Source organism: Apodemus sylvaticus, chromosome 16, assembly GCF_947179515.1.
Source record: "Apodemus sylvaticus chromosome 16, mApoSyl1.1, whole genome shotgun sequence".
Classification (NCBI taxonomy): Eukaryota; Metazoa; Chordata; class Mammalia; order Rodentia; family Muridae; genus Apodemus; species Apodemus sylvaticus.
Genome location: NC_067487.1, coordinates 9,786,348 through 9,813,165, shown reverse-complemented (window position 1 = coordinate 9,813,165; position 26,818 = coordinate 9,786,348). Strand labels below are relative to the sequence as shown.

The 26,818-nt window shown below is 40.5% G+C and overlaps 1 protein-coding gene across 1 annotated transcript; it reads left to right on the top strand.

Annotated features, from left to right (window-relative positions):
* Nucleotides 1-3,295: 3,295 nt before the first annotated feature.
* LOC127666487 (zinc finger protein 728) lies at nt 3,296-17,791 on the top strand. Its single transcript, XM_052159304.1, has 4 exons — nt 3,296-3,386; nt 12,348-12,474; nt 12,929-13,024; nt 14,347-17,791. Exons 1-4 carry the CDS (start codon nt 3,381-3,383, stop codon nt 16,233-16,235), a joined length of 2,118 nt encoding a protein of 705 aa, XP_052015264.1. The 5' UTR covers nt 3,296-3,380; the 3' UTR covers nt 16,236-17,791.
* The last annotated feature ends 9,027 nt before the right edge of the window (nt 17,792-26,818 follow it).

Here is a 26,818-nt window from a genome sequence, read left to right as displayed (position 1 = left end):
AGACAGGTTTGTTGGGAGCAGCTCTCAGGTAGATTCACTTGTCCCAAGAGTGAAGGCAAGGAAGTCACTGTGCAGAGGGAGCCAAGGAAGGGGAAAAGAAAAAGAAAGAGCATGCTCATGAAGGGAGGGGGGAGGGGAGAGAGGGAGGGAGGGGGAAGAGAGAGAGAGAAGGGAGGGAAAAAGAGAAGGGAGGGAAAGAGAGAAAGAGGAGAGAAGGAGACAGAGCACGCCACAGTGTCTGTATTATATAGTGAAGACCTAGGTCAGAGAGGAAGCCCAGTCTCTGGACTGGGAATTTTACTGGAGACTGAGGGGTGCTGGGAGAACCTTGAAGCCAAGGCCTGCTTTGATATGTTAAATAAGGACTTCAGCCACTTGTCCCAGGTCTGAATCCCAACAATCAAAACTGGTCTCTGAATAGAAACTTTATCAACTCTGCTACGTCTGGTCTAACGATCTGAAGTGCTTTTTTTTTTTTTAATTAATGGGTTAGTACTTTGTTGACAGGTTGCACTGGGACAAACGGCTCCATGGCTGAGTCCCTGCTTCTTCTTAAAAATCAACAATTTGAATGTAAATAAAATAAGTGGGGAGTGACATAACTTAGCCCTCCTCAGGTTATCCTGACTTTATACTGCTTATAGAAGACAGGCTTCCAGGCAGGTAGGAGGAGGGTCTTAAAGACCATGCCCATTATGACACACTTTCTCTGACAAGACCACACCTACTCCAACAAAGTCACACCTCTTCATAGTGCCACTCCCTGGGCCAAGCATATCCAAATTACCACAATCTGCAAGGTGATTTTTTTCAGAGTTGCTTGTCTGTTTTTCTCTGTGAGCATAAAAACTTTTAGAGGTAATATACATTTTTCTTTACACATGTATTGAATGTGCAGTGTGCACAATTTAGCTAAAAAGATGATTCTTTGATATCTGTTTGACCAGGGAACACACCTGTCTCTCTTTGTAAGTTAGTTTGGATTGTATAACCAAACTGTAATATGAATTTTCATCGATGTCATTTGAAAGGATGGTGTAAGTCCTGATTACTCTGTAGCCAACAAGATTTATAGAATATGCATAGCTGGAATTCTACCTGGAGACATTTTACTGCCTCAGCCAGCCTCAGAGCTGTTCCCATGTAGGGTGATCAGCATATATTTTACCTGTAATTTGTTTGTTTTTGTTTTTCCTTATTTCTTTCTGTCTGCAGCCAATATATTCAGGGGTCTCCTCTTATCAAATCTATTTTCACCAATTTGGATGGAATCAACAGCCTTTTCTCTTCTGTTGAAATAAAGGCAACATCTTTTTCCCAATGCAACATAAATCCTGCCCTCCATTACAAGACTATCTCATATATATATATATATATATATATATATATATATATATATATATTAGTGTCTTCCAAACTCTAGTGTATTTCAGCAGCTGTGTTATCTGCTTCATTGATAGTCAAAACCCCAAAGTCAATAAAGCATTGTTTAATCTCTCTGTGAGATCACATATCCCCTTCTGTTCTCTGAGCATTTCCTCTAAAGTACTGCTAGATCTCTCCACAGTTGTTCGACCTATAGAATTGTAAGCTATATTGGTAACACGTTTCATGACATAATGTTTAAGATATTCTTCTGTCCTAATGGATGCATCTGCCTGAGCATTACCAGCTTTAATCTGCCAGGCATCTCCAAGATGCCGTCATCTCTAAAGAATGAGCGGTCTGAGAGTCATCCTCTTCAGAATTCAAGGCAAAAAACCCCATTGGGATTCTGAATCTGTATCAATAGTATAATGTATCAATATCTGTACACATCTTAATTCTCCAAACTCAACAAAATGAAATATAGAATCTATTGTACGAGATGGTTCTAAGGTACTATGAACTATAATCTCTGTTCTTAACTCAATATATGGCTTTCCTATAGGCTGGCATATGTATTTCTCAAGCCTTCACGGATCTGCAGGCAGATATAGTGTTGGAGAAGGAGTTGAGCTTCATACATCTTGATCTGTAGGCAGCAAGAAGGGACTGTCTGTATTACCGAGCACAGGCTGAGCATAAATAACCTCCCTGTTGTGCCATGGAAGTGTTAGTGGTCCCAAAAAAACAGACAGGTGCCAATCTGAAGTAACTCACAACAGGGTCTTTATTCTATTCGAGCTAGCTTGCCCACCCCCACCCCCACCCCCCACCTCCCATCCCCCATCCCCCACCCCCCACCCCCCACCCCCGGTTCAATGCACCACCCTCATGCAGGACACTTTTGTTGTCGGGGGAGCTCCGAATGTCTATGGGGCAAGGCTTTATAATAAGCAGCAAGCAAGGAATACGTGTGCAAGCATCTAATTGGAAAGCTGCTGTGGCCTTTAACATAATTGGCTGGTGCTGGGAGTCATATCATAAACTGAACTTCTGCTCCCCTCTGCATTGGTGGTCATCAGGCAAGGGGTGGGTTTGTAACCTGGGGTGCAGGTTTGTTGGGGGAATAAACTGGAGACACTGGTCTTTTTGAGGGTATAGCTTGGAAACTCTGGTCTTGTGGGGATTAGCATAGAAACTGGAGCTAGGCTCAATTTACCTGAGTTCAAACTTAGGCCAGGGTCTCTAAAATGGAGTATGAATTTAAAAGATTTGGTATCCCAGGTGAACCCAAATTAGCATTAGAATACAAGCAGCTACAGATGGAAAACAATTTTTATATAACATAGATACTGGAGATGGTTGACCATGCCCTTGTCCAGACTGCAACCAGATGTCTTGGCATGGAAATCAACATCTGCACAAACAGTGCACAAAACCATCCCTCACCACCTGTCTCAGTCAGGGTCACTGACTCAGCACAGAAGAACAGTAGAGCCACACATGGTTGGTTTGAAATGTGGATGTCAAATCCTAACATCAGAACCAGTCTTCTCAGTTTGCTAAAACAGCGAATGTTCTTAGATTTGTAATATTATCTGTACCCCAAAGACAACTGTTGCCAGGTAACTGTGGGGTGGAGCTTAGACAGAATCCTAACAACTAGCAAATGTCATAAACATCACTGTGAAAGACTCGACTCACAGGCTAACATCGTGTGCTGAGACCACAGCACTTTAAAAGAGCCCGAACGCCCCGTGGCTGCCCTTGTGCTGAAGACAAATTCTTTCCAATTTCACAGGCTCACAATTGGGCAGGAACCCAGGCAGTACAGAAAACCTCTTTGTTGTGCTCCTGGAAGTCCTTTGCACTGACTTGTGGGAAATGTAGTCGCAACTATTACGACATCACCAGAAGGGGCTGTCAGTATTTAACATCCGGATTCATTCTTAAACCTCGCTTTTCCCTCAAAGTTAGGGGGCTGTCCTGCTCAGAACTGGGCTCGGATCTCTGACATGGAGGTTGGTGCAGGGAACAGCGCCGTCCTGCAGATCTGAGGGACTGTGCAGGGTGGCGGATCGAGCGCGGAGGGAGTTTTCTCGGGTTGGTTGGGAGACAGGGGTAGCTGCTGACCAGAGATGCTGTGCTGATCTAGGATGGGCCACCGCCCCTGGGAGCAGGTGTGACCTGGGAGAATGTTGGAAACAAGAGGATTGCAAGGGCAGGCTGGGTTTGCTGACTGCCTGTGTCGAGATGCTGGAGGGAGCTCATTCAACTTTGCTGGAAACCTGCTCTGCCTAGCTGACCCGTGCTCACCTGACTGTACTCAAATTCTCAGGACTTACAGAACTTCCTAAATCACAGTGTCCAGGAACAGAGTCTTGTGAGGGTGACTGTTGTGTGGAATGTTAGTTCCTATTCCTTTGGAATGAATTGTTAGATCTATGGATGCCTCGGTTTAAACAGGAATTTTTAATAGTCACCTCTGTGACCCGAGTCATCACAATACATGGCTATATAGCCACAGAATAATCTTAGAATTGAAATGAATCTATGTTTGCACAATCCGAATTATTAACCTTTCTTTTTCCTTACATGGCCTAGAGGGAAAGTTGAAGCGTTCAAGAACTCTAATTAAGCCTTGAAATTTCTAAGCCGACAGTATGATGTTTTCTAGTTCCATCCGTTTGCCTGAAAAAAAATTGCTATCCTTATTTTCAATAGCCGAGCAGTATTCCACTGTGTAAATGAACCACGTTTGTTTTTTTTTTTTTAATCCATTTGTTCATGGAGGGATATCTGTATTGTTTACAGATTCTGGATCTTGTGAGTGACGTTGCTCCGAACGTAGCCGAGGAAGGGCGCCTTGTAGCATGGTGGAGCATCGTGTGGGTATACGCCCGTGGTGTAGCTGGGTCTTAAGGTAGAACTGTATATGCGCAATAATCTGAGAAGCTGCCAAATTGATTTCTATAGTGGTTGTGCAGCTTGACACTCCCAACAGCGATAGGGGAGTGCTGTGGCTTGAGTTTTTGATTTGAGCCTTTCTGCTGGGTATAAGGTAGAGTCGCAGAGTCACTTTGATTTGCATTTTCCTGAAGGCTGAGGATGTTGGACCTTTTGGTCTTTCTAGGCCATTAGAGACGCCTCTGTTGAGGTATTCTCTGATTAGCTCTTTACTCCGTTTTTAAATTGGTTCATTTGGGTTGTTGGTGTCTACCGTGTTTGAGTTCTTTATATATTTTGGGTATCACCCCCCAGCCTCCATGGGATATAGGGTTGATGAAGATCTTTTCCCTTTCTGTAGGCTGCCAATGTTTTTTCCTATTGACAGTGACCTTTGCCTTGCAGAAGCTTTTCATGTTCATGAGGTCTCATTTATTATTTATCTTAGTGCCTGGGCTATTTGGTGTTCTGTTCAGGAGGTTGCCTCCTGTATCAGTGTGTTCAAGACTACTCCGTACTTCTCTTGTATTAGATTTAGTGTGTCTGGTTTTACATTGAGGTCTTTTATCGATGTGGACTTGAGTTTTTGCAGGATGATAAATATGGATCTACTTGAATTGTAATACATGCAGACATCCAGTTAGACAACCACCATTTGTTAAAGATGCTTTCTTTCTTCCCTTGTGTGCTTTTGGCTTCTTAGTCAAAAATCAAATGTCCATAGTGGTGTGGGTTTATTTCAGGATCTTCTATTTGATTCTGCGCATCATACTCTCTGTTTCTGTGCCAATACCATGCAATTGTGTTTGTTGTTGTTGTTTTGTTTGTTTGTTTTACTATTCTGTGGTACAGCTTGAAATCAGGGATGATCATTTTATTGTACAGGATTGTTTTAGGTATCCTGTTTTGTTTTGTTTTGTTTTTTCATGTGAAGTTGAAAATTGTTCTTTCAAGGTCTTTAAGAATTGTGTTGGAGTTTTGATGGGAAGTGCATAGAATCAGTAGATTGCTTTTAATAAGATGGCCATTTTTACTATGTTAATCTTACTTATCCTTGACCATGAGAAATCATTCTATCTTTTGATATCTTAGTCACAGTCCTTTTTCAGAGAGTTGAAGTTTTTATCTTATAGGTCTTTCATTTGCTTGGTTAAAGTTACACCAAAACACTTTATAATTTTTGTGGATAGTGTGAAGGGGGTTATTTCCCTAATTTCTTTGTCATCCCATTTATTGTTCGTATAACTAAAGGCCACAGATTTTTTTTTTTTAGCTGATTTTGTATCCAGCCGTTTTGCTGAAGGTGTTTATCTGCTGTAGGAAGTCTCTGGTAGAATTTTTAGGGTCACTTGTGCATACGATAATATCAACTGTGACTGTCCATACTTTGACTTTTTCTTTTCCAAATTGTATCCCCTTCTTGTTGTCTTATTGCTCTGGCTAGAACTTCAAGTTCTATATTGAAGAGATAGAGGAGATGGACAGCCTTGTCTTGTCCATGATTTTAGTGGAATTGCTTCAAGTTTCTCTCCATTTAATTTGATGTTGGCTATTGGCCTGCTCTATGTTGCTTTTTGTGTGTGTGTGTTTAGTTATGCACTTTGTTTCGCTGATCTCTCCAAAGCTTTTAACATGAAGGGGTGTTGGATTTTTCTCAAAGTCTTTTTCAGTGTCTAAGGAGATTACCATGAAATATTTGGTTGTGTCGGTTTGTTTATTTGGTGGATTACATGGATGGGATTTCATATATTGAACCACTCCTGCGTTGCTGGAATAAAGCCTTGTTGATCATGACAGATGATATTTTGATGTGTTCTTGGATTTGGTCTGTGTGTATTTTATTGAGTATTTTTGCATCAATCTTCATAAGGTAAATTGCTCTGAAATACACTTTCTTTGTTGAGTCTTTGTATGGTTTATGTATCATGGTGACTACTAATGGCTTTGCCTAGAGGAGCTGCAGGCAGGAAGGGAGTTAGCGTAAGCGCTCCAAGGGCCCTGTTCAAATCCGTATTTATGTTCCTCCACTCTCCTAATTATAGCCTCCCAGTTCCTCCCAGTTTCCCCAGGAGGTCATATGTACCCTCCATTCCGTCTCTCTTTTTTCTGTTTAATTTAATTTAATTAATTTAAAGTATTCACTTTACATCCCACTCACTGCCTGCCCCTGCTCACCCCCTCCCACAAGCCTTCCACCTTTCCCTCACCCTTCTCCTCTGAGTTGCTGGGGGTCCCCTGGGTTTCCTTCCCTCCCTGGCACTTCAAGTCTCTGTGAGGCTGGGTGCTTCCTCTTCCACTGAGGTCTGACAAGACAGCCCGGGTAGAGGACCATATCCCAGGTACAGGTAACAGGTTTTGGGGTGTCCCCCATTCCATTTGTTCAGGACCCAAGCTGCACATCTGCTAAATATGAGTAGAGAGGCCGAGGTACAATGTGTGTATGTTCAATGCTTAGTGTTTCAATCGCTGAGAGCCCCAAAAGTCCAGGTTAGTTGATTCTGTTGGTCTTTCTGTAGTATTCCGATCCACTTCAGGGCCTTTCCTTTCTCCTATTCTTCCCCTAAGCTCCCCAAGCTCCATCCACTCCTTGGCTGTGGGTGGCTATCTGTCTGAGTCAGCTGCTGAGAGGATCCTCAGAGGACAACATGCTGTATGGTTCAGGAGTCTGATGGAGGTAGAGGAGATGTAGGGGGAGAATCCTATATTCTCTCTCTGTCTCTCTCTGTCTCTGTCTCTGTGTCTCTCTCTCTCTCTCTCTCTCTCTCTCTCTCTCTCTCTCTCTCTCTCTCCCCAAAGAGAGTCCCTTCAGGGCTTCATGGCCTTCATGACCAGCCAAATAACAAGGCAGGGGAGGCAGGGAGGAGGCAGTTTGCCCAGCACACCTCACTAGCAGCTCTTTTTTCAAATTGGGTGAAATCTGACCTCCTCTTGTTTCTTATAGGCATATTCATGCACAAGCACAATTAGATGAAAACTCTTCTGGTGATAATTACCTAAATCCTATATGCACAATAAAGTACAATAAATCTCCTAGAGGGACAATATTAGCTAAATACAGATCATATGTGAATAAAAGGATACTCGTTGTCAAGTCTATAAACATATATTTTATAGATTGAGTGGGAAAACAGTTTTAAAATGAATAAAAGAAACTAATTCCAAGAAGCATCTTGGAGGAGACTCGGTGACAGTAGAGTTTCTAGCCACAGTGATAGAATAAAGTTCGGCACTCTAGCAGTCTGTTCTAAGCTTTGTGTGAAAAGCAGGTGTTGCATCCCTTCCCTTGAAGGACAACCCTCTGGTCTACTTTCTCTAGCACTTTCATCATGAAAACATATTGGAGTACATTAATGAATTTTCTGCTCCTGTTGAGATGACCATGTGATTTTTGTCCATAATATTCTGTCATTTATTGCATATGTTGACTTGCAGATTATGAACCATCCCTGCATTTAAGGGATAAAGCCAACTTGGTCATGATCAATAATGTTTTTGTTATGTGTCTGTATTTTCTTTGCAAGTTTTTCTTCCCAATATATTTTTTGAGCACTTTGATTCTGACTTCATTATGGATATTGATTTTGGCTACTAAAGTTCTTTTGTTGTTATACTTTTTGCTGTGTACCTGATATTGTTATTAGAGTAATACTTGCTTCGTAGAATTTGTTTGTAGGTACGCCTTCTGTTCATATATTTATTAAATGGTTGAAGAAAGATTAGTTAAATATCTTTGAATGACTGAAAGAATTGCTGTGAATCTATCTGGCACAGAATTTTTTTTTAACCTGGAAAACTATTTATTGCTATTTCAGTTGCCCTATTTGATTTGCGTCCTTTAGAGTGTTGATTTCCTCCCCTTTAATTTTTCTTCCCTTTTAATTTTGCTTTGTGTATGTAAAACATACAAAAGAATGAAAATGAAATCTTAAGAAAACCAAGCCTTTGGGACCTGTTGAAAGGTCTTCACCTGTTGTGGGTGAAGTTTGTAGCTCTAATTGCCTACATGAAACTATGAGAAAGAACACAGAGAAATGATTGAATGATACAATGAAGAAACTTTTGATAAACAAAAACAAACATAATCCATATCCTCTCAATGCCAAAGAATAAAAAGAACGAAAAACAAACAAACCAAAACACAAAACAACCAGAAGGGAAATAATTGAAATTAGGTCAAAGAAAAATATTCAAATGATCACCAAATTCACAGCAGGTTCATTGAGAAGTTAAACAAGATTGAGGGACAGTCAACCTAGAAACAGTACCCAAATGATCAGAGTCAGAAATGAACAAGGAAACATTACAATGGATACCAAAAATTCAAAAAAAAAACATAAAGGAATATTTTGGAAAACTGTCCTATTTGAAAAAATTAAAAGACATCACTCAAATCTTACTCTTGTAGACAACGTAATCATGGATTTGTTTCTAGATCCATTCTCCCAGCCTGGGTCTTTTGAATGGAGGACTGTGGGCATCACTTGTTCTAATATGTGAGTGTGAATTGTCAGTGTGTTCCTTATTCTCTGTGCTGTTTGTGTTCTCAGTGGCCTTTGTGGCTGTGTAATTCTGGCTTCCGATTCCTTTCTAGAGGCTCTTGGCTATTCTCATCCCTCTCTGCAGCCTAAAATGTTGCTTTCTGTATTTTCTATAGGTGTATTATAGACGATAATTCTTGTAATGCTCTTTATATTTTAGATAGTTTTTCTCTTTCCTTCAGATACTGCAGATAGTTGTGTGGTAAATAGTAGCTTAGGTTTGATGTCATAGCCTCACTAGGACTTGGAATGTGTTTCTCCAGCTTCTTTTGGCTTTCAAAGATCCATTTAGATAACAGCTGTTAACCTATTAAATGTGTTCTTTCACTTAGAAATTTCAATATTCCATGAGCATTTTATTTTCTGATCTTGTCCAATTAGTGTTCTCTTTGTTTTTTATATTATTTTGGCTGTTTCTTTCCTTCATTTAGGGAAGATTGCTTTTACTGCCTCTTGAAGATCATATCTCTGCCATTGCCTGGGGATTTTTTTCCCTTATCTGTACCTGTAATTTGAAGATGAGGTCTTTTCACAGTGCCTAACAATTTCTATACGTTTCCTTCCTGGAGGTTTTTTCTTTTTTTAATTTCATATTCGTAGCTTATTTTATCTAGATCATCTACCTTATCTCTAAGTTCTTATATCCTATCATCTGCCAATTAATTCTACTGTAAGTTTTTCTTTTAAGTTTTCTTTTTGGATAATTGGTGTCTCAAGTTCTGTCTTTATTTCCGGTAGAATCTTCTTCAGTGTTTCTCTTTATTGAATTCCAGTTTCTAATCCCAGATTGTTTTGTCATTTCCATCATTCTGATGTTTTTGATTTCTTGGATATCACTCAAGCACTCATTCTCCTTAAGTTCATTGTCTTCAATGGCACTGAGATGCTTCTTCCTGCCTTCTGTAGTCTTGGATGAAGGCTATGACTGCCCTGGTGTTCATCTAAACAATGTATAATGGCAAATATTTCTACTGTGTATGATGGTGGGAGGAAAGCCGACAAGATCTTTTATAATGTTTATTTTTTTCTGTGAGAACTGGTCATAAGATTGTTAGGAGACAGCGCAGGCTTGCCCTGGCAGCCCGCCCCTCTGCAGCAAAGTTAGATGTTGTTCTATTAGCTTTGTATGTCTGACTTCCTAACGCTTCCTTTATTCTTTTCAGCTTTAAAATAGCTGCATATTCTTTTAACTCACGTTGTTTTTCTTTATATTCCCTTTTTCTTTGATTTTGAGTTTATCTTAATGTGGTTAGAAATGAACTTTAATTTTCATGAATTTTAACTAAATCATAAAGAAAATAATCAAGGAATTGTGGTACATATGATTAACTAGTGATAGTATTCGGTGGTGATACAAGATGCAATATGGTCATGTGTGACAATATGGGTGATGTTGGTTTGTGAGCACAGAACAAAGAGAAGGAAAGCAGGAAGGAGGCTGAGAACAACACATGGGACTGCATATCAGTACACACAGAGGGGCACCACATCCCCTGGAAGTGTCATGGGGGTGGGGTTGTGTGAAGGGAGAAACCTGGCTGGGACCTTGTAGAGAGACCGGTGAGGGGGCTTGTAAGTGAGGAAGATGCTGCTGTTCTAGGAGCCCCTTCAGGTCTACAGTCTCTCCCTCCTGGTGTTGTCTGCTTGGGGAAGACAGATTATCTTGGGTGACAGGCTGTCCCCAAAAACATTGCTCTGTGGCTTGTACCAGAAAGTAAGGTTGAAGAAGGTCAGCTGGATTCACATAGGATTCCTGCTTTTACAAGCAAGACTCTATCAGATGGGACAGGACATTATTATTTTAGGCATAAAAAGACAAGTCCCACATCCTGTGTGTCTAAGCTTCTTATGCTATCAGACTGACTTACCTATATCAGCAGCACTTCTGACCAAGATCCCTGGACCTAATCCACTCTGCTTGGTGGTGAAGCATAACTGCTTTGAGATTATAGGTGACTCGGCAACTTTCAAACCCTTTCAAGAGATAAATGTCTGAATGGTCTGTAGCATGCAATTATTACAAATCAATCCACGCTATTGCCCACTACTCTCTGGGAGTGGTGGTCTTCCTGCCCCCATGGTTATCCACATATAGGGACCCACCCAGCTTCTCAGGGTTCGCCTGCAGCTGAACTGCCAGCATTCCTAGTCACCGTCCCCTGTAGCTAGTCTGCCAGGAATGGCTCTAAACCCCTAGCCCCGAATAAAGAAAACTCCAGAGGCTTATAATTTATCAGTCACATACAGCAGTTAATTCTCAACCAACAAAATGCCCACACAAAGAACTCAAAACTCAGTTGCTTTAGATACAAGCCACATACCTGTATTGAACAAATTGCCCTACATTACTTTATTGTTCTTTTATAATATCCAGAGCTATCTGTGGTCATTTCAAGCCACGTGGATCCCATTTGTCTTCCTCTCCAACGGGTTCCATCTTGTCCCATCTCCTCTCTCTGTCTCTCTGTGTACCATCTCTAAAGCTCTCAACCCGCATTCCTTTTTCACTGCCCAGTCACAGGTTGTAGCCTTATCTTTCACCTGCCCTCACCTGCATGCAGACACCAATCTACAACAGTCAACCTGTCTCAACTTTAGAAAACAGTTTGGTAAAGAAGAGACTTCAGGAGAGAAAGGTTGATTCTGTGCTGCAAAAACTTTCTTCATTTCCAAGCCCCTCAATCTGCCCCTGTAAATGGCCACAGACTCATTATCTGTTATACTCCTCAGTTTGTCATGAGAATCAGTCTGTGTTTCAGTGTGTGGGCTAACAAATGCAGTCCTGTCTGCTAAAGGTCAGATTCCTGTCCCTTTTCTGTCTTCTGTCTTTTATGTTGCCTCAGAAATCTAACAATGTCAGATGTTGAATATAAAGGATTATAAATCTAGTTTGAGATATAATTTTTAATACCATTTGCTGGTAATCTCAAGAAGTGGAAACCTGGGGAAACATTGACCAATGGATATTCTTCATTTAAAAGATGAAGGAACCTTAGAGTACTGATGTTGTCCTGAACCCAAGGGAATAAAGATCTCAAATGACAAGGGACAGACCAATGATTAAAAAGAGAAATACATAAAGAAGACAAAGTAATAACTGGGAACAGGACAACTAGCAGGAAGGTCTATCGGGGTGGGGGTGGGGGATTTTACTTTACAAGATCTATCATGTCTAATGGAGACCTTCCCAACTTCTCCTTTCCCACATCCTCCCATCTTCTCCTTCCCCTCCCTATTTCTCCTTCTCCTCATCGTGGTCCTTCCTTTAACTCCAACCTGGTCACCAAAGCCCTACCTACCTCTATTTTCCCCAAAATTGACTATTGCCACTTTGATTCAGCCAATAGTTTTAAATTGGACAGCAAGGCGTACATGGGAATTTGCTTGTCTTGGGGCTCAGAATTTAGCAATATATAGAAGCACCAGACCAACCCCCAAGAATAATGTGTGGTATTTACTCTTTTCTTTTCTTTTCTTTTCTTTCTTTCCTTTTTTCAGGATATGTTGTCATTCTCAGATGTGGCTATATATTTCTCTGCAGAGGAATGGAAATGCCTAGGTCTTGTTCAATGGAAATTGTACAGAGATGTGATGTTGGAGAATTACAACAACCTTGTGTCTCTGGGTAAGGATAACTTCCATTATGAATACTTAATTGTCAGTATAAAAGTTGCTCCCTGTGTACAGTACCTCATGGGAGCTTTTGCTTCCAACAGAAAGGTTCATAAGGCTACTTTTAAGGAAAATTCACATTATTCATATAGCTTAGAACTATTTATTTTCATGTTCATCCCCCTAGTAAATGTATTGTTTATATTAGAAAATAAGTACTACACCTTAAAGAGATTGTCACACACTTCAGTTTTAAAAGTTCTCCCTGTAACTGAAGGATATGAAGCTTGAAACCCACAAACTAAGTTCCTCCTAAGCATTCTGATGTGCCCAACAGAAAACATAAGAAGTAATCCTCTACACTCCTTGTTTTTGTATCTTCTCATCCTTGTAGGCACAGTGCTGGAGGGGAATTTTATTTCCCAGGAGAATACATTAACAATGTTGTCCCGTTTTCCCACAAACAGGACTTACTTCCTCTAAACCATACTTGGTCACATTTCTGGAACAAAAACAAGAGCCTCCAGATATGAAGAAACAAGAGGCCATCACTGTGCACCCAGGTGTGTCAGAAGGAGCATGTCAGAGAACTGAGTAGGGAATTTTAAGATATAACATAAAACCATTGAGACAAAATATTCTGGTATAAATTATCTTTTAAAAATCTAATTTTCTCTTTCTTTCAAAGGAAGACATCATGTAATGTTAGGATGCTTTGGGTCCCATAAACTTTCTTATCTTCTATCATGAGATTAACTTGTGTTTCCCAAGACAGCCTAAGCTCTGTCCTTTCTATGTAATCTTTAACTTGGCTATTACGTTTTTCATAAGATATGGGTATATGCATTTTTTTAAAGTGGGGATTTTTCTCATCCCAGCTAGCTCCCAAATGAAGGAGATAGAGACTATCAGAATTATTTGATGAGATTTACAACACAATGACTGAGCAGTTAATAATTACTTCTAATCCTCTAAATTAATCTGACTGCCTCCCAGTCAAAATCCCCATGATGGTGGCATTTTTCTATTGGTATTTTTCTCTTCAGATATCATGAGTCTCTGGAGTCCTCCCTCGTAGCTATTCCTCTCTCCATCTCTCTCCCTACCCCCTCTCTCCCCTTGTATGTTTTTGTATGTGTGGTGTGTGTTTCTTCTTCCTTGGGCTGCCAGAAAGAAAATAAATGGGAAGCAATATTTATACAAATTTGAGACAGGAAAGTCTGAAAACAAGCATTACAGTGCCATGTCTGGATGGCAAGAAGATAAGGGAGCAGAGAAATCAGTGTTTGAATGATAGGGTGATCTTTACACAATCCACAAAAGCATGATGCCTTAAGATTTGCATAAAACTCTTTCCCTTCAATCCTTGAAAGGTATTCTTTGGCATTATTATGGAAAGTATTGTAATGCTGCCAAAACCAAATTACATACTTAGAATGTGTATGTGTGTGTTTGTATATTGTTTATTCAGATGTTATGCATTCAGATATATATATATATATATATATATATATATCTTATTCAAGTGTTTTCCAAGTTATACTTTTTAACTAGTCATAAAACTTTTGTATTTGTTTAATGGTTTGATTTGCATTTGTATAATTCTAATAAGGGTTTCGTAGTTGATATGTTTTGCCTACATGTGTGAGTTGGGTTAATGTTCCTTTGTTTCCATATTCTATGTGGTCATAATTCAGTTTACATGACTTTTACCTACTCTGTGCTGTAAATTAGGCTTCAATGAATACAGATAGAATTTAAATGTAGCTTATCTTTTTTTATAGACGAAGGCAATTATGAGTTAATATTTGGTTTTAAAAATAAGAATTGTAAATATACAGAATGTTACTCTATTTTCATTCATTTCTCAACCCTTCTTCACCAGGAGGAAAATGCTATACATGCAAAGAATGTGGCAAAGTCTTTGAGTGGAAAAAAATATATCAGAATCACAGGAGAATTCATTTGAGAGGGAAGCCCTACAAGTATGAAGAATGTGGCAAGTCCTTCCGTTTTCCATCATTACTTTCTACACACAAAAGAAATCATACGGGACAAAAGCCCTACAACTGTGAAATATGTGGTGAAGCCTTCTGTTCTCCTTCATTGCTTTCTATACACAAGAGAATTCATGCAGGACATAAACCCTACAAGTCTGAAGATCGTGGCAAGGTCTTCCAACACAAGATAGTTCATACAGGAGAAAAACCCTACCAATGTGAAGACTTTGGCAAGGCCTTCCAGTATCCATCAAGACTTTCCAACCGTAAGAAAATTCATACAGGAGAGAAACCACACAAGTGTGAAGTATGTGGCAAGGCCTTTGATTATCCATCAAGACTTTCCAACCATAAGAGAATTCATACAGGAGAGAAACCCTATAAATGTGAAGTATGTGGCAAAGCCTTCCATGATCCATCAAAACTTTCTCAACACAAAATAATTCATACAGGAGAAAAACCCTACAAATGTGAAGTTTGTGGCAAGACCTTCCATTATCCATCCATACTTTCTAAACATAAGATAATTCATACAAAAGAGAATCTCTGCAAGTGTGATATATGTGGCAAGACCTTCCATTATCCATTATTACTTTCTCAGCACAAAATAGTTCATACAGGAGAAAAACCCTACAAATGTGAAGACTGTGGCAAGGCCTTTTATTATCCATCAAGACTTTCCAGACATAAGAAAATACACACAGGAGAAAAACCATACAAGTGTGAAGTATGTGGCAAGGCCTTCCATTATCCATCCATACTTTCTAAACACAAGATAGTTCATACAGAAGAGAATCCCTACAAGTGTGACATATGTGGCAAGGCCTTCGATTATCCATCAAGGCTTTCCAACCATAAAAAAATACATACAGAAGAGAAACCATACAAGTGTGAAATATGTGGAAATGCCTTCTGTTTTTCATCATCACTTCGTAAACACAAGATAATTCACACAGGAGAGAAACCCTACAAGTGTGAAGTATGTGGCAAGGCATTCGGTTCTCCATCAAGACTTTCCAAACATAAGAAAATTCATACAGGAGAGAAACCCTACAAGTGTGAAGTCTGTGGAAAGGCCTTCCACTTTCCATCATTACTCTCAGTACACAAGAGAGTTCACACAGGAGAAAAGCCCTACAGGTGTGAAGTATGTAACAAGGCCTTCTATTGTCCATCTACACTTTCTGTACACAAAAAAATTCATACTGGAGAAAACACCTACAAATGTGAAGAATGTGGCAAGGCCTTCCGATGTCCATCAACACTTTCAGTGCACAAGAGAATTCATACTCAAGAAAAACCCTACAAGTGTGAAGTATGTGGCCAGGCGTTTCATGTTTCATCAAAACTTTCTTATCACAAGAGAATTCATGCAGAAGAAAAACCCTACAAGTGTGAAGTATGTGGCAAGGCCTTCTATTATCCATCAAGACTTTCCAAACATAAGATAATTCATACTGGAGAGAAACCCTACCATAGTCAAGCATGTGGCAAGACCCTTGATTATCCATCTAAACATTCCAAACATAAGAAAATCAATACAGGAGAGAAACCAAACAAATGTGAAATATGTGGAAAAGCCTTCAGGTTTCCATCATTACTATTGATACATAAAAGAATTCATACAGGAGAAAAGTCCTACAACTGTGAAGTGTGTGGCAAGGCCTTCCATTGTGCATCATTACTTTCTAAACACAAGATCATTCATACAGGAGAGAATACCTACCATGGTGAAATATGTGGGAAGGCCTTCATCAAGAATTTCCAAAGATAAGAATTTTTGTACAGGAGAGAAACCATAAATGTGCAAAGTATGTGGAAACACCTTCCATTTTCTATCATCATTTTCTAACCACAAGAGAACTCATACAGTAGAAAAATCCTACAAATGTGAAGTATAAGGCAAGGCCTTCTATTATCCACCAAGACTTTCCAACCATAAGCAAATTCATACAAGAGAAAAGGCATACAAGTGTGAAGAATGTGCAAATGCTTTCCATTTCCCATCATCACTTTCTAAACACAAGAGAATTCAATACAATAGAGAAACTCTACAAGGTTGAAGTATGTGGCCTGGCCTTGTATTGTCCATAATTACTTTCTCAACAAAAAAGAATTAATTACAGATGTGAACCCCTACAATTGTAAATGACAAGTCCTGTACTTTAGAACTTCACAGATTCTTTCCACTCATTTCATAGCCCATTCTGGAGAAAAACATTACACATGTGAGGAATATGGAAAAGCCCTCTCTACAAAGTCATACTTATGTCTGCACAAATTAACTCACAGAGTGGAAAACATATGCATATGCAAAGATTATGGGACAATGCTCAACAAAAACTTTAGGAATCATCAAAGAATTAATTCTGGAGAAAAAACACGAATGTAAAGAATGTGGCAAATACTTTAGAAGTTCCATTGCATGGCCAAATATGGGATAATTTTTACTGGAGACAAACATTATAAATGTGAAGAAGATTGCAAAAACTATCACCAGTCTTCTGGTCTTAAACAATACTACAGAATTCATGTGTCAAATAAACAATAAAAATGTGAAGAATCTGCCAAGGTCTTCTGAACTTAATAAGAACTTTTGAATCACCTCATAATTCATACTAGAGTGAAATGTCACCTGTGAAAAAATGTTGCAAACCGTTTAATATATATTTATATTCCTATATTTCTCAGCACAAAGTAGTTCAACCTGGAGTGAAGTAGTACAAATGTTAAAATGTTAAAAACAAGAAAAAGTTAACACTTCTTGAGACCCTAAAGTTTTATGCTGAATAGAAGTCTATTATAAGTTTGGGGAATATGGTAAAGCCTTTGGAATCATTCATACAATCATATCAAAAGTGGACCTGCCAGACTCTGTGTTGGTCCTTGAAGACTTGGGGCTGAGAGTCCTTGCTGTCTTTTATTTCTTCTGTTTTATAAATTTAATGTTTGTTCTATGCCAGTGTGCAGTAAAAATAGTGACTTGTTTTTCCACTTAGGAGCTCACAGATTGCCTTGAGTCTCACGTGACACATGGACTGTGGTCTCTCATAGTGTTGTAATTATTAAATATTTTGTGGACCTTTCAAGTTGTAGCCTACCTTACTTATGAGATGTGGGTAAGGTTGGGGAAAGGGAAGAGGCATTATGATTTAAAGCTTCGTGGCTGGAGCGATCATGATGATTTTAGAAACCAGCTTAACTGTCAACAAGACCCACCCACACCCATGTTAGTATTCCCAGTACCAACATGATAGGAAGAGTTAATTACCTCTAAAGGTTGTCCTCTCACTTCAATGCATAGGCCCACACACAATTATACATATGTGTGCCCAGATAAAATAAACTTAAATTATGTTTAAAGGTTGAGTTTGTGTTTTATGTAGACAAGGGTCAAGAAGTAGTATTTACATCTCAGTTGTTAACACATGAATTCTAGAGGCTTGTGGGAGGCAAGCCTCAGGTTGGCAATTTGCAGGACTTATCTTGATTAGTTTAATTGAAGTCAGAAGACCTGTTAATTATGGATGAAGCGTGTGTTTGACTGAGATACTGTATTTTGAGAAAATACCCTGAGAGCAACTCTTCCTCTATCTCCTGCTTCCTGGCTGGCTGGAGCATGAGCAGCTGCTTCAAGCTCCCGTTGTCCTTACTTCCTCACCACGTGTTGTGTTGAAATAAGAGCTGCTCTGAGGGTTCATAGATTTGAGTGCTTAGTCACCAGGCATGAGTCCTTCTTTAAAAAGGATTTAAAAGGACGGCTTCACTGGAGTGTGTCACTGGGGGTTGAATTTGAGGTTTCTTCTTACTGACCAGGGGTCAATATGTACAATTCTCAGCTACTTCTCAAGTACCATGTCTGTGTGCATTTCCTCATGCTTCCTAGCATGCTTTTCACAATAATGATAATTGACAAAACCTCTGAGACTCTATACAAGCCCCAATGTTTGTTTTCCTTTTTTTCTGATTTTTAAATTTTTATTTATTCACTTTACGTTCTGATAGCTGCTCCCTTCATGTTCCCCCTTACCAGGTCCCTAACTCCAATCTCCTCCTCTTCTAAGAGGGTAGAGGCCTCCCCTGGGACATCTCCCTACCCTGTCACAGCCTCTGCAGGTTTAGGCTCATCCTTTCCCACTGAGGGCAAACAAGGAAGCCCAGTTTGGGGATCATATTCCACAGAAAGGCAAGTATTTTAGGGATAGCCCTCACTCCAGTTGTTTGGGTATCTGCATGAAGACCAAGTTGCACATCTGCTAAATATGTCAAAAATGCTAGATCCAGCCTGGGTATGTTCTTTGGTTGTTGGTTCAGTCACTAATAGTCCCCAGTTGTCCAGGTTAGTTGACTCTGTTGGTCTTCCCTAGAGTTCCTATCCCCATCAGGGCCCTCAGTTCTTAACCCAACTCTTCCATAAGAGTCCCTGAGTTCTATCCAATGTTTGGCTCTGGATCTCTGCATCTGCTGGGTAGAGCTTCTCAGATAACAGTCATGCTAGGCTACCGTCTTAAGAAAAGATATACTTGCTGGGTGGTGGTGGCACACACCTTTAGTCCCAGCACTTGGGAGACAGAGGCAGGTGGATTTCTGAGTTTGAGGCCAGCCTGGTCTACAAAGTGAGTTCCAGGACAGCCAGGGCTACACAGAGATACCCTGTCTTGGGGGAAAAAAAGATATGCTTGGGAAATGGAAGGCTGGCTCAACAATTAACAGCACTAGGTGTTTTTCCAGATGACTCAAGATTTATCCCTGCATCCTCATGGCAGCTAACTCCCATTTGTACGTCTAGTTCCAAGTAATCTGTCTTCTGGCCTCCTCACATTGCATACAGACTTGTGTGAAAAATACCTTACATACTTGAAGAAATATGTGGGCAAACCCTCATAGGAAGGTCAAAGATCTGTAGATGTAAATTCCCCCAGTACATGTTACAATAAAATTGTAAAGCCCAACAGAGAAAAGGAGCAACCCTGTAGCACTTTTTTGTGGTTAGATTCCTCTCTGATTATTGCTGCAATTTCCTTAGTGTAACAGCACGTGGTTCAGTCTCTGAGAACCCCCAAAGGACAAGGCTAGTTGACTCTGTTGGTCTATCCCCTTTGGAGCTTGCAATCTTTCCCCCAACTCTTCCAAAAAAATTGCCAATCTACATCCTCTCTTTGGCTGGGGGTCTCTGCTAGGTAAGCTTCTGGGTGGAACATCTCAGAAGACAGCTATGCTAGACTCCTGTCTGCAAACATAACAGTATCATTAAAAGTGTCAGGGTATGGTGTTTGCCCATGCGATGGGTGTTGCACATAGTTCCTCCTTTAAGCTCTGGCCAGACTGAGCTACCAGCCCCCACCCAGAGAATACTGGATCCTCGGATGTAAAACACCAGACACAATGCTCAATTTCAGCCTGCCTCATTGGCTCAGTTGTTCGGTGCTTCTACTATCCCTTGAATTGTGTGCCCTTCCCAATACTAATAGCTCAGCTTAATCTGCCCTTAACTTCTTGTGTATGAGTTTATGTTCGTGTGCTTCCCTTGTTTTTGCTAGTGTTTTTTTGGAAGTGGTTATCTTCCTTGTGTTAGAATTTTTCTTCTGGTATTTTCTGTAGCACTAGATTTGTGGATACTGTTTGAATTTGGATTTGCCTTGAAATATCGTGTTTTCTCCATATATGGTGATTTTGAGTTTTGTTGGGTATAGGAGTCTAGATTGGCATCTGTGAGTTTTGTTTTGTTTTTTGGGGTTTTTTTTTTGTTGTTTTTGCTTTTTGTTGTTGTTTTTTTTAGAAAATGTGAGATATTTATCAAGGCCCTTTTAGCTTTTAGAGTCTTTGTTGAGATGTTGGTGTAATTCTGATCAGTCTACCTTTCTATGGCTTTTTCCCTTGCCACATTTAATATTCTGTCGTTGTTCTATAGATTTTGATTATTATGTGGTGGGATGATTTTCTTTTCTGGTCCAGTCTAATTGGTGTTCTAAAGCTTTGTATGTTTATAGGCATGGGGCAGTGGACTGTGCCAGTAAACTTGGTAAGGTTGAGTGGGTTCAGAAACCTCGACATCCAACTGAGAATGGTAGATGTTTCACCTGTTCCCAGCCAGATTCCTGGCCTGGGACACACGGCCACCACTCCCCACATAAATAATGTGATCACAGATCATGTAACACAAAACAGACAGTGTTCTCCATGCTAAGGAAATATCTAGATGGGCTCTGGGGGTTTAGCTAATAAGCTTCCCTTCCCACACCTCCACCATGAGCCCTGCTTCGATGATTCCTCAGGCAGTGCTCTTGCAGCGTCCTCAACCCCTATGGTGCCTAGAATACTTTATTCCTTTCTTCAACAGGATTCCCCAAGCTCCAAGGAAAAAACCTGACAGAGACTTCCAACCTGGACTCTCTGACTAATGTTTGGCTCTGGATCTGGGCCTCCATTCTCCACCAACTTTCAGAGGAAGACACTCTAATGGTGATTGGACTAGACACATATCTATTCGAATACTATGGTGGTGAATATGTATGGGCCCAATAGACTCATGTGGTTAAAGTTTTGTCCCATAAAGAGTAGCACTATTAGGAGGTGTGACATTTTGGAGTGACCATGGCCTTGTTGTAGGATGTGTGTCATTGTGGGGGATGGGTCTTGAGTTCTATACTCAAACTATGCCTAGTGTTGAAAAAAGTCTTGTGATTTTAAAAACAAAATCTCCAGTTCAATTTTACCAAGGAAGACCAGGAGACCCATTATCAGGAATAAGAAACTGCCTGCAGCAGGCCTGGAGGGTGACATCTCAGAAGTCTGTGGGCAGCTTGTTTGTAAAAAAGTTGTTTCAATTTCTCTTGACCTTAACCCTGGACAAGGGCCATATAGACTTCATTTGTACGTGACTGCTTTTTAGTTGGCCTTGGTATGCATAATTGTTCTATTATATCTGACTTTCCTATTTCTTTCTCTTTCTGCTCTGGTGAATTCTGTGAAACTAGATGTTCCTTGATCCAAGAAACAATGATTCTTAATCAAAAATTGAGGCATAAATTGACAGCACAGCACAGTCCTGTTGGCCCAGGTGCATGCTGTGAAAGCGGGTCCAGGAATTAATCTAAGAACCCAGGAGGTGCTTTCATTTTAGGAACAGTGTAATAACTACACAATGGTATAGTTTTGGATTAATGTTTGACTTGAAAGTTGGAAGAAATTATGTCTAAAAATAAATTTTAAAATGAAACAGGGCCATGTACTGCTGGAGTCATTCAGGGTCCATTACTGGAAAGTGAAGGAATTTACTGGGACTATGAAAGTTATTACTATAAGAGACACAATTGTAGGATAAGGGAAAATGGAATAAAGGAACACAAACATAGGATACATTAATTCAGAAAGAAAATGCTATTGAATTTAAGAAATGAGTTTGCACAACATTTGAGAGTAGTTTCTGCTCTCCTTTGGGTATGTATGGATAAGCCAGTAAAAATTAGATTCCTGAAATAAGATATAGAATGCATAAAATTACATTCTAGAAAAGCTTAAGCACCGGGACTCTTATGAGAACGTGCTGTATGCAGAAGCAGAAGCTTGCAAATTGCGAAGGATTAACCTGACTCGTTCTAACCACTGTCTGACACTTGCCCATGTCATACATTATTAGAGCTTCACCGGAAATGCCATGTAGCTGGCCTTGGCGCTTTGAGCTCTGAAGTATAATAAATTTAGAGTTTAAGTTTAAATAATGATAACCTTGCAATTTTTTATTTTAACCACAGGCCCAGGAATAAGGGAAGCTTGAAACTTTGGGAAACAATTGTAATTTTCAATGTTTTAATATAATTTTTATTAATTATTTTTATACACTCCATACTTTACTCCCCACCCTACCAACCCCTGTCCACCCTCTGACTGTTTCACATCCCATACTTCCTCCTCTTCCCCTGTCTCCATGGGGATGTCCCTACCCCCTACCCCACCTGAGCTCTAAACTTCCTGGGGCCTCCAGTCTCTTGAGGGTTAGGTGCATCATCTCTGAATGAACACAGACCTGGCAGTCCTCTATTGTATGTGTGTTAGGGGCCTAATATCAGTTGGTGTATGCTGCCTGTTTGGTGGTCCAGTGTTTGAGAGATCCTGGGGTTCCAGATTAATTGAGACTGCTGGTCCTCCTACAGGGTTGCCCTCAGCTTCATTCAGCCTTCCTTGATTCAACAGCAGGGGTCAGCTTCTTCTGTCCATTGGTTGGGTGCAAATATCTGCATCTGACTCTTTCAGCTGCTTGTTGGGTCTTCCAGAGTTCAGTCATGCTAGATCCCTTTTTGTGAGCACTCCATAGCCTCAGTAATTGTGTCAGGCCTTGGTACCTCCCCTTGAATTGGATCCCATTTTGAGCCTATCGCTGGACCTTTTTTCCCTCGGGCCCTTCTCCATTTCCATCCCTGTAATTCTTTCAGACAGGAACAATTATGGGTCAGAGTTATGACTGTGGGATGGCTCCTCTCTCCCTCATTTGAAATCCTGTCTTCCTGCTGGAGGTAGGTTCTATAAGTTCCATCTCCCTACTGTCAGGCATTTCATCTAAGGTGGTCAATCTTTTAGTCCTGTGAGTGTCTCACCTCCCAGGTCTCTGGTGCATTCTGGAGGGTCCCCCCAACCTCCAATCTCCAGAGGCTGCTTGTTTCTATTCTTTCTGCTGGCTCTCAGGGCTTCAGTTCTTTTCCCTCCCTCAAAGTCAGATCAGGTTCTCCCCCTTCTCCCTCTCCCTTCTCTCCCCCCCTTCCCTACCACCCACTCCAGCTACTTTCCCTCCCCGGTCCCTCCCTCCCTCCCCACTTGTGATTTCTTTCTTCTCCCTCCCAAGTGGGACTGAGGTGTCCTCACTTGGGCACTTCAGCTTGTTGACCGTTTTGAGTTCTGTGGACTGTATCTCAGGTATTATATACTTTTTTTGGCTAATATCCACTTATTAGTAAGTACATACCATGCATGTTCTTTTGGGTCTGAGTTACCTCACTCAAGATGATATTTTCTAGTTCCATCCATTTGCCTGCAAAACTTAGGATGTCCTCATTCTTAATAGTTGAGTAGTATTCCATTGTGTAAGGGAACCACATTTTCTGTATCCATTCTTCTGTCATGGGACATCTAGGTTGTTCCCAGATTCTAGCTATCACAAGGATGCTATGAACATAGTGGAACACATGCCCCTGTGGCATAGTGGGGCATTTTTTGGGTATATTCCCAAGAGTGGTATAGTATTCAGGAAGACCTATTTCCAATTTTCTGAGGAAACTGCAGATTGATTTCCAGAGTGGTTGTACCAGTTTGCAATCGCACCAGCAATGGAGGAGTGTTCCTCTTTTTCCACATCCTCTCCAACATGTGTTGTCACCTGAGGTTTTGATCTGAGCCATTCTAATTGGTGTAAGGTGTAATCTCAGGGTCGTTTTGATTTGCATTTCTCTAATCACTAATAACTTTGAACATTTTTTAGGTGCTTCTCAGCCATTCGAGATTTCTCAGTTTCGTTCTATATCCCATTTTTTGATTGGGTTGTTTAGGGATTTTTTTTTTTTTGGTGATTAGCTTTTTGAATTCTTTATAAATTTTGGATATTAGCCCTCTATCTGGTGTGGGGTTAGTGAAGATTTTTTTCCCATTCTGTAGGTTGCTGATTTGTCTTATTGACTATGTCCTTTACCTTACAGAAGCTTTCCAGTTTCATGAGATCCCATTTATCAATTCTTGATCAAACTAAATAAATGCTGATGTCAGTTAAGCAAGAATAGTTAGTTGAGAATACACCATAATACTGGATGTACAAGACCTCAAAAAGTACTTGGGAGTCTAATTGCATTTAGTCTGCTCACATAATAGACTTTTTATAGGAAAAAAAAACAGGTTCAAAAGTTTAAAGGGCACGAAGCGAAGAATTTGGCTTATTAGGCAAAGTATTGTCAGCTAACCTTTAAGTAGATTGGTCTTGAATAAGGTAAAGGAGGTGATGAATGGGTGGTGAACAGGGGAATTTTAGAACACTGAGATAACAGAGCATGAATGCTATAATCATAACTGTTTGGCTTCTTAGTAGCATTCTTCAGTGTTAGCCACAAATCCACAATAAGCTCATATGTAGGTGTGGGAAGGGCTGTCTAACAGTCAGCTCTGTCTCAAGATATTTTAGACATAACAATTCCTATTGACCTTTAATTTGATGGGTCCTATGTAAAGCTTTGTGGAATTTCTTAAGATTAGCAAACCTCATACAGAACTTTTATACAGAACAAAACAGGGAGTAGTCAGGATGTCATCGCTTTAAGCCCAGACATTTCTCTGTGTCAGTGACTGGCAGGCATGTCACAGTAACCATATGAAATCACTGGCAAGTTGGGAACAAAATGGCAACAGCTCTTCTGGGGTGGTTGTCAGACCATCACAATCCCAAGAGAGAAAAGAAAGTAATCTCTATTCATAATATGTGCCTGTAAGCTATACATATTTTTCCTTGGCTGTTGATTAATCTATTTTTTTCTGTCTCAGAGTCAGGGGCACTAACTTAAGACTGGAGAATTAGAGGAATTTAAGAGACACACATGCATAGGTGTGATTCAAGAACACCTGCTCCCAAATTAGACCCAGACTTCTCAGTTTTCAAAAGAAGCATATGTTCATAGATTTGTAATATTACTCAAACCCAAAGGACAATTGTTTGAAATGGAAACATTGACATAAAAAAGAAGAATGACCAGTTTATTGGAGCAGAAACCAAGGCATACCACAGGCAGTGGCAAAGAAATCTCAGAGACAAAGGGAGTATCCTATGTCAGTTGGAGGAAGCTGGCTTGGAGACCTAGCAGAACATGCAGGCATTAGGGCACAACTGAGCACAATGGTAAGATGCCCTCCAGCAGGGAAATCATGGCTCCACATGCCCCAGTCCCAGTGAGTTTGGGCCCTGGACTCCATGGCTGGTTAGCTTTCCTGATGGCTGAAGTCTCAGTGAGGTTAAAAAAAAAAAAAAATGCAGACTGTATGCCCCGCTCCTTCCAATGCTACAGCTCTCACTCAGGAGGCGCCTGTAGCCACCACAGGTGGACATGTTCTGCCTCCCTTACCTCAGGATGTGAGCATAAAAAAGCAGTACTGGTCCAGTCTGCTCACCCTGCACTGGGTTCCTTTAAGGAAACTGCGCACTTAGTAAACCCAAGGAATCCTTGTGACCTCCTGAGTACAAGTAAGTGAGAAAAACAAATACATACTGGCAGTATTTTCAACACTGACTAGGAACTGTGGTTGGGAGAACACCATGATGAATAATGAGGTTCAAAGCAGCATCGTGTGTACCAAAGTTGAAAGGCCACTAGGTATAAAGCTCGACTTATTTCTTAAGTTTGTGAGAGATTTGGTCGACACGAGGCACCAAGAGCCATAGGAGTTAAAAGAAATTAATGAATCTTAAGAGGATTTTCTTTCCCACATGAGTGTACTGCTTCCAGGTTGTAAAGTAGAACCAAGGCAGCGTGATTTTCTTCAGGCTGTAATAAGATTAAAATTACATCATACAGACCAGAAAGGACTTGTAAGCCTTCAAAGGTTCAACTTGAAGTCACACATCTCATATTATGGATCTGGAGTTGAAAAACAGCCTGACTCACCAGCGTTGTCCTGAAGACTCTACTCCGTTCTTCCACACTCTACTGAGGTTTACCAAGGACAGGTCCAGGAACAGTAGAAATCACCCTACCTGGTTTCCAGGAATTCATAAGCACAGACTTTTGGGAAATGTAGTCTTGATACTGTGACTTCACAGAGAGCCATACAGGAACTACCCATCAGGCTTTTGGTTTACACACGTATATCTTCCTGAAAGTTGGGCCAGAGACCTACCTCTCTTGCTGTGAAACAGCTTAGGCTGACTCCATGACAGGCTTCAAATTGGGAGTGCAAGAAACTAGACCTAAATATCTGTTTCAAAGAAATGGTCAAGTCCAGGCAAGTCCAGGCCTCAGAAGCTGCCCTGACCCCTGACCTAAAGCAAGGACAATACATCAGCAGCTATTTCTAGACTTCCTCAGCATCCATTTCCAGACTTCCCTAGCAATAGTTTCCAGCCTCCTAGGCCCCAGCAATGGATCAGGAATGTCCCTAGAGAGAGAGCCAAGATTAAGATGGAGGTCACCTACCCCTTCCTGGAATTCCCTTAATGTGCTTTAAATCAGGCCCGTGGGCTCACTTTAGGGTCTTTCTATCTTTGTAGATGGTAGACCCCAGCATGCTAGACTTCTGCAGAATGAAACGCTCTTTGTGCTTACATACTATTTGAGTCTGGGGTATCAGTCTTTGACTAATCATGGACCCTTATAGCTGCACATTCCTGTT

What these genes read in the sequence shown, in the direction of transcription:
- LOC127666487 (XM_052159304.1), top strand. An exon ending in CAACAACCTTGTGTCTCTGG is followed by an intron (nt 12,475 to 12,928) that starts GTAAGGATAACT and finishes TCCCACAAACAG; the next exon opens with GACTTACTTCCTCTAAACCA. An exon ending in GGCCATCACTGTGCACCCAG is followed by an intron (nt 13,025 to 14,346) that starts GTGTGTCAGAAG and finishes CTTCTTCACCAG; the next exon opens with GAGGAAAATGCTATACATGC.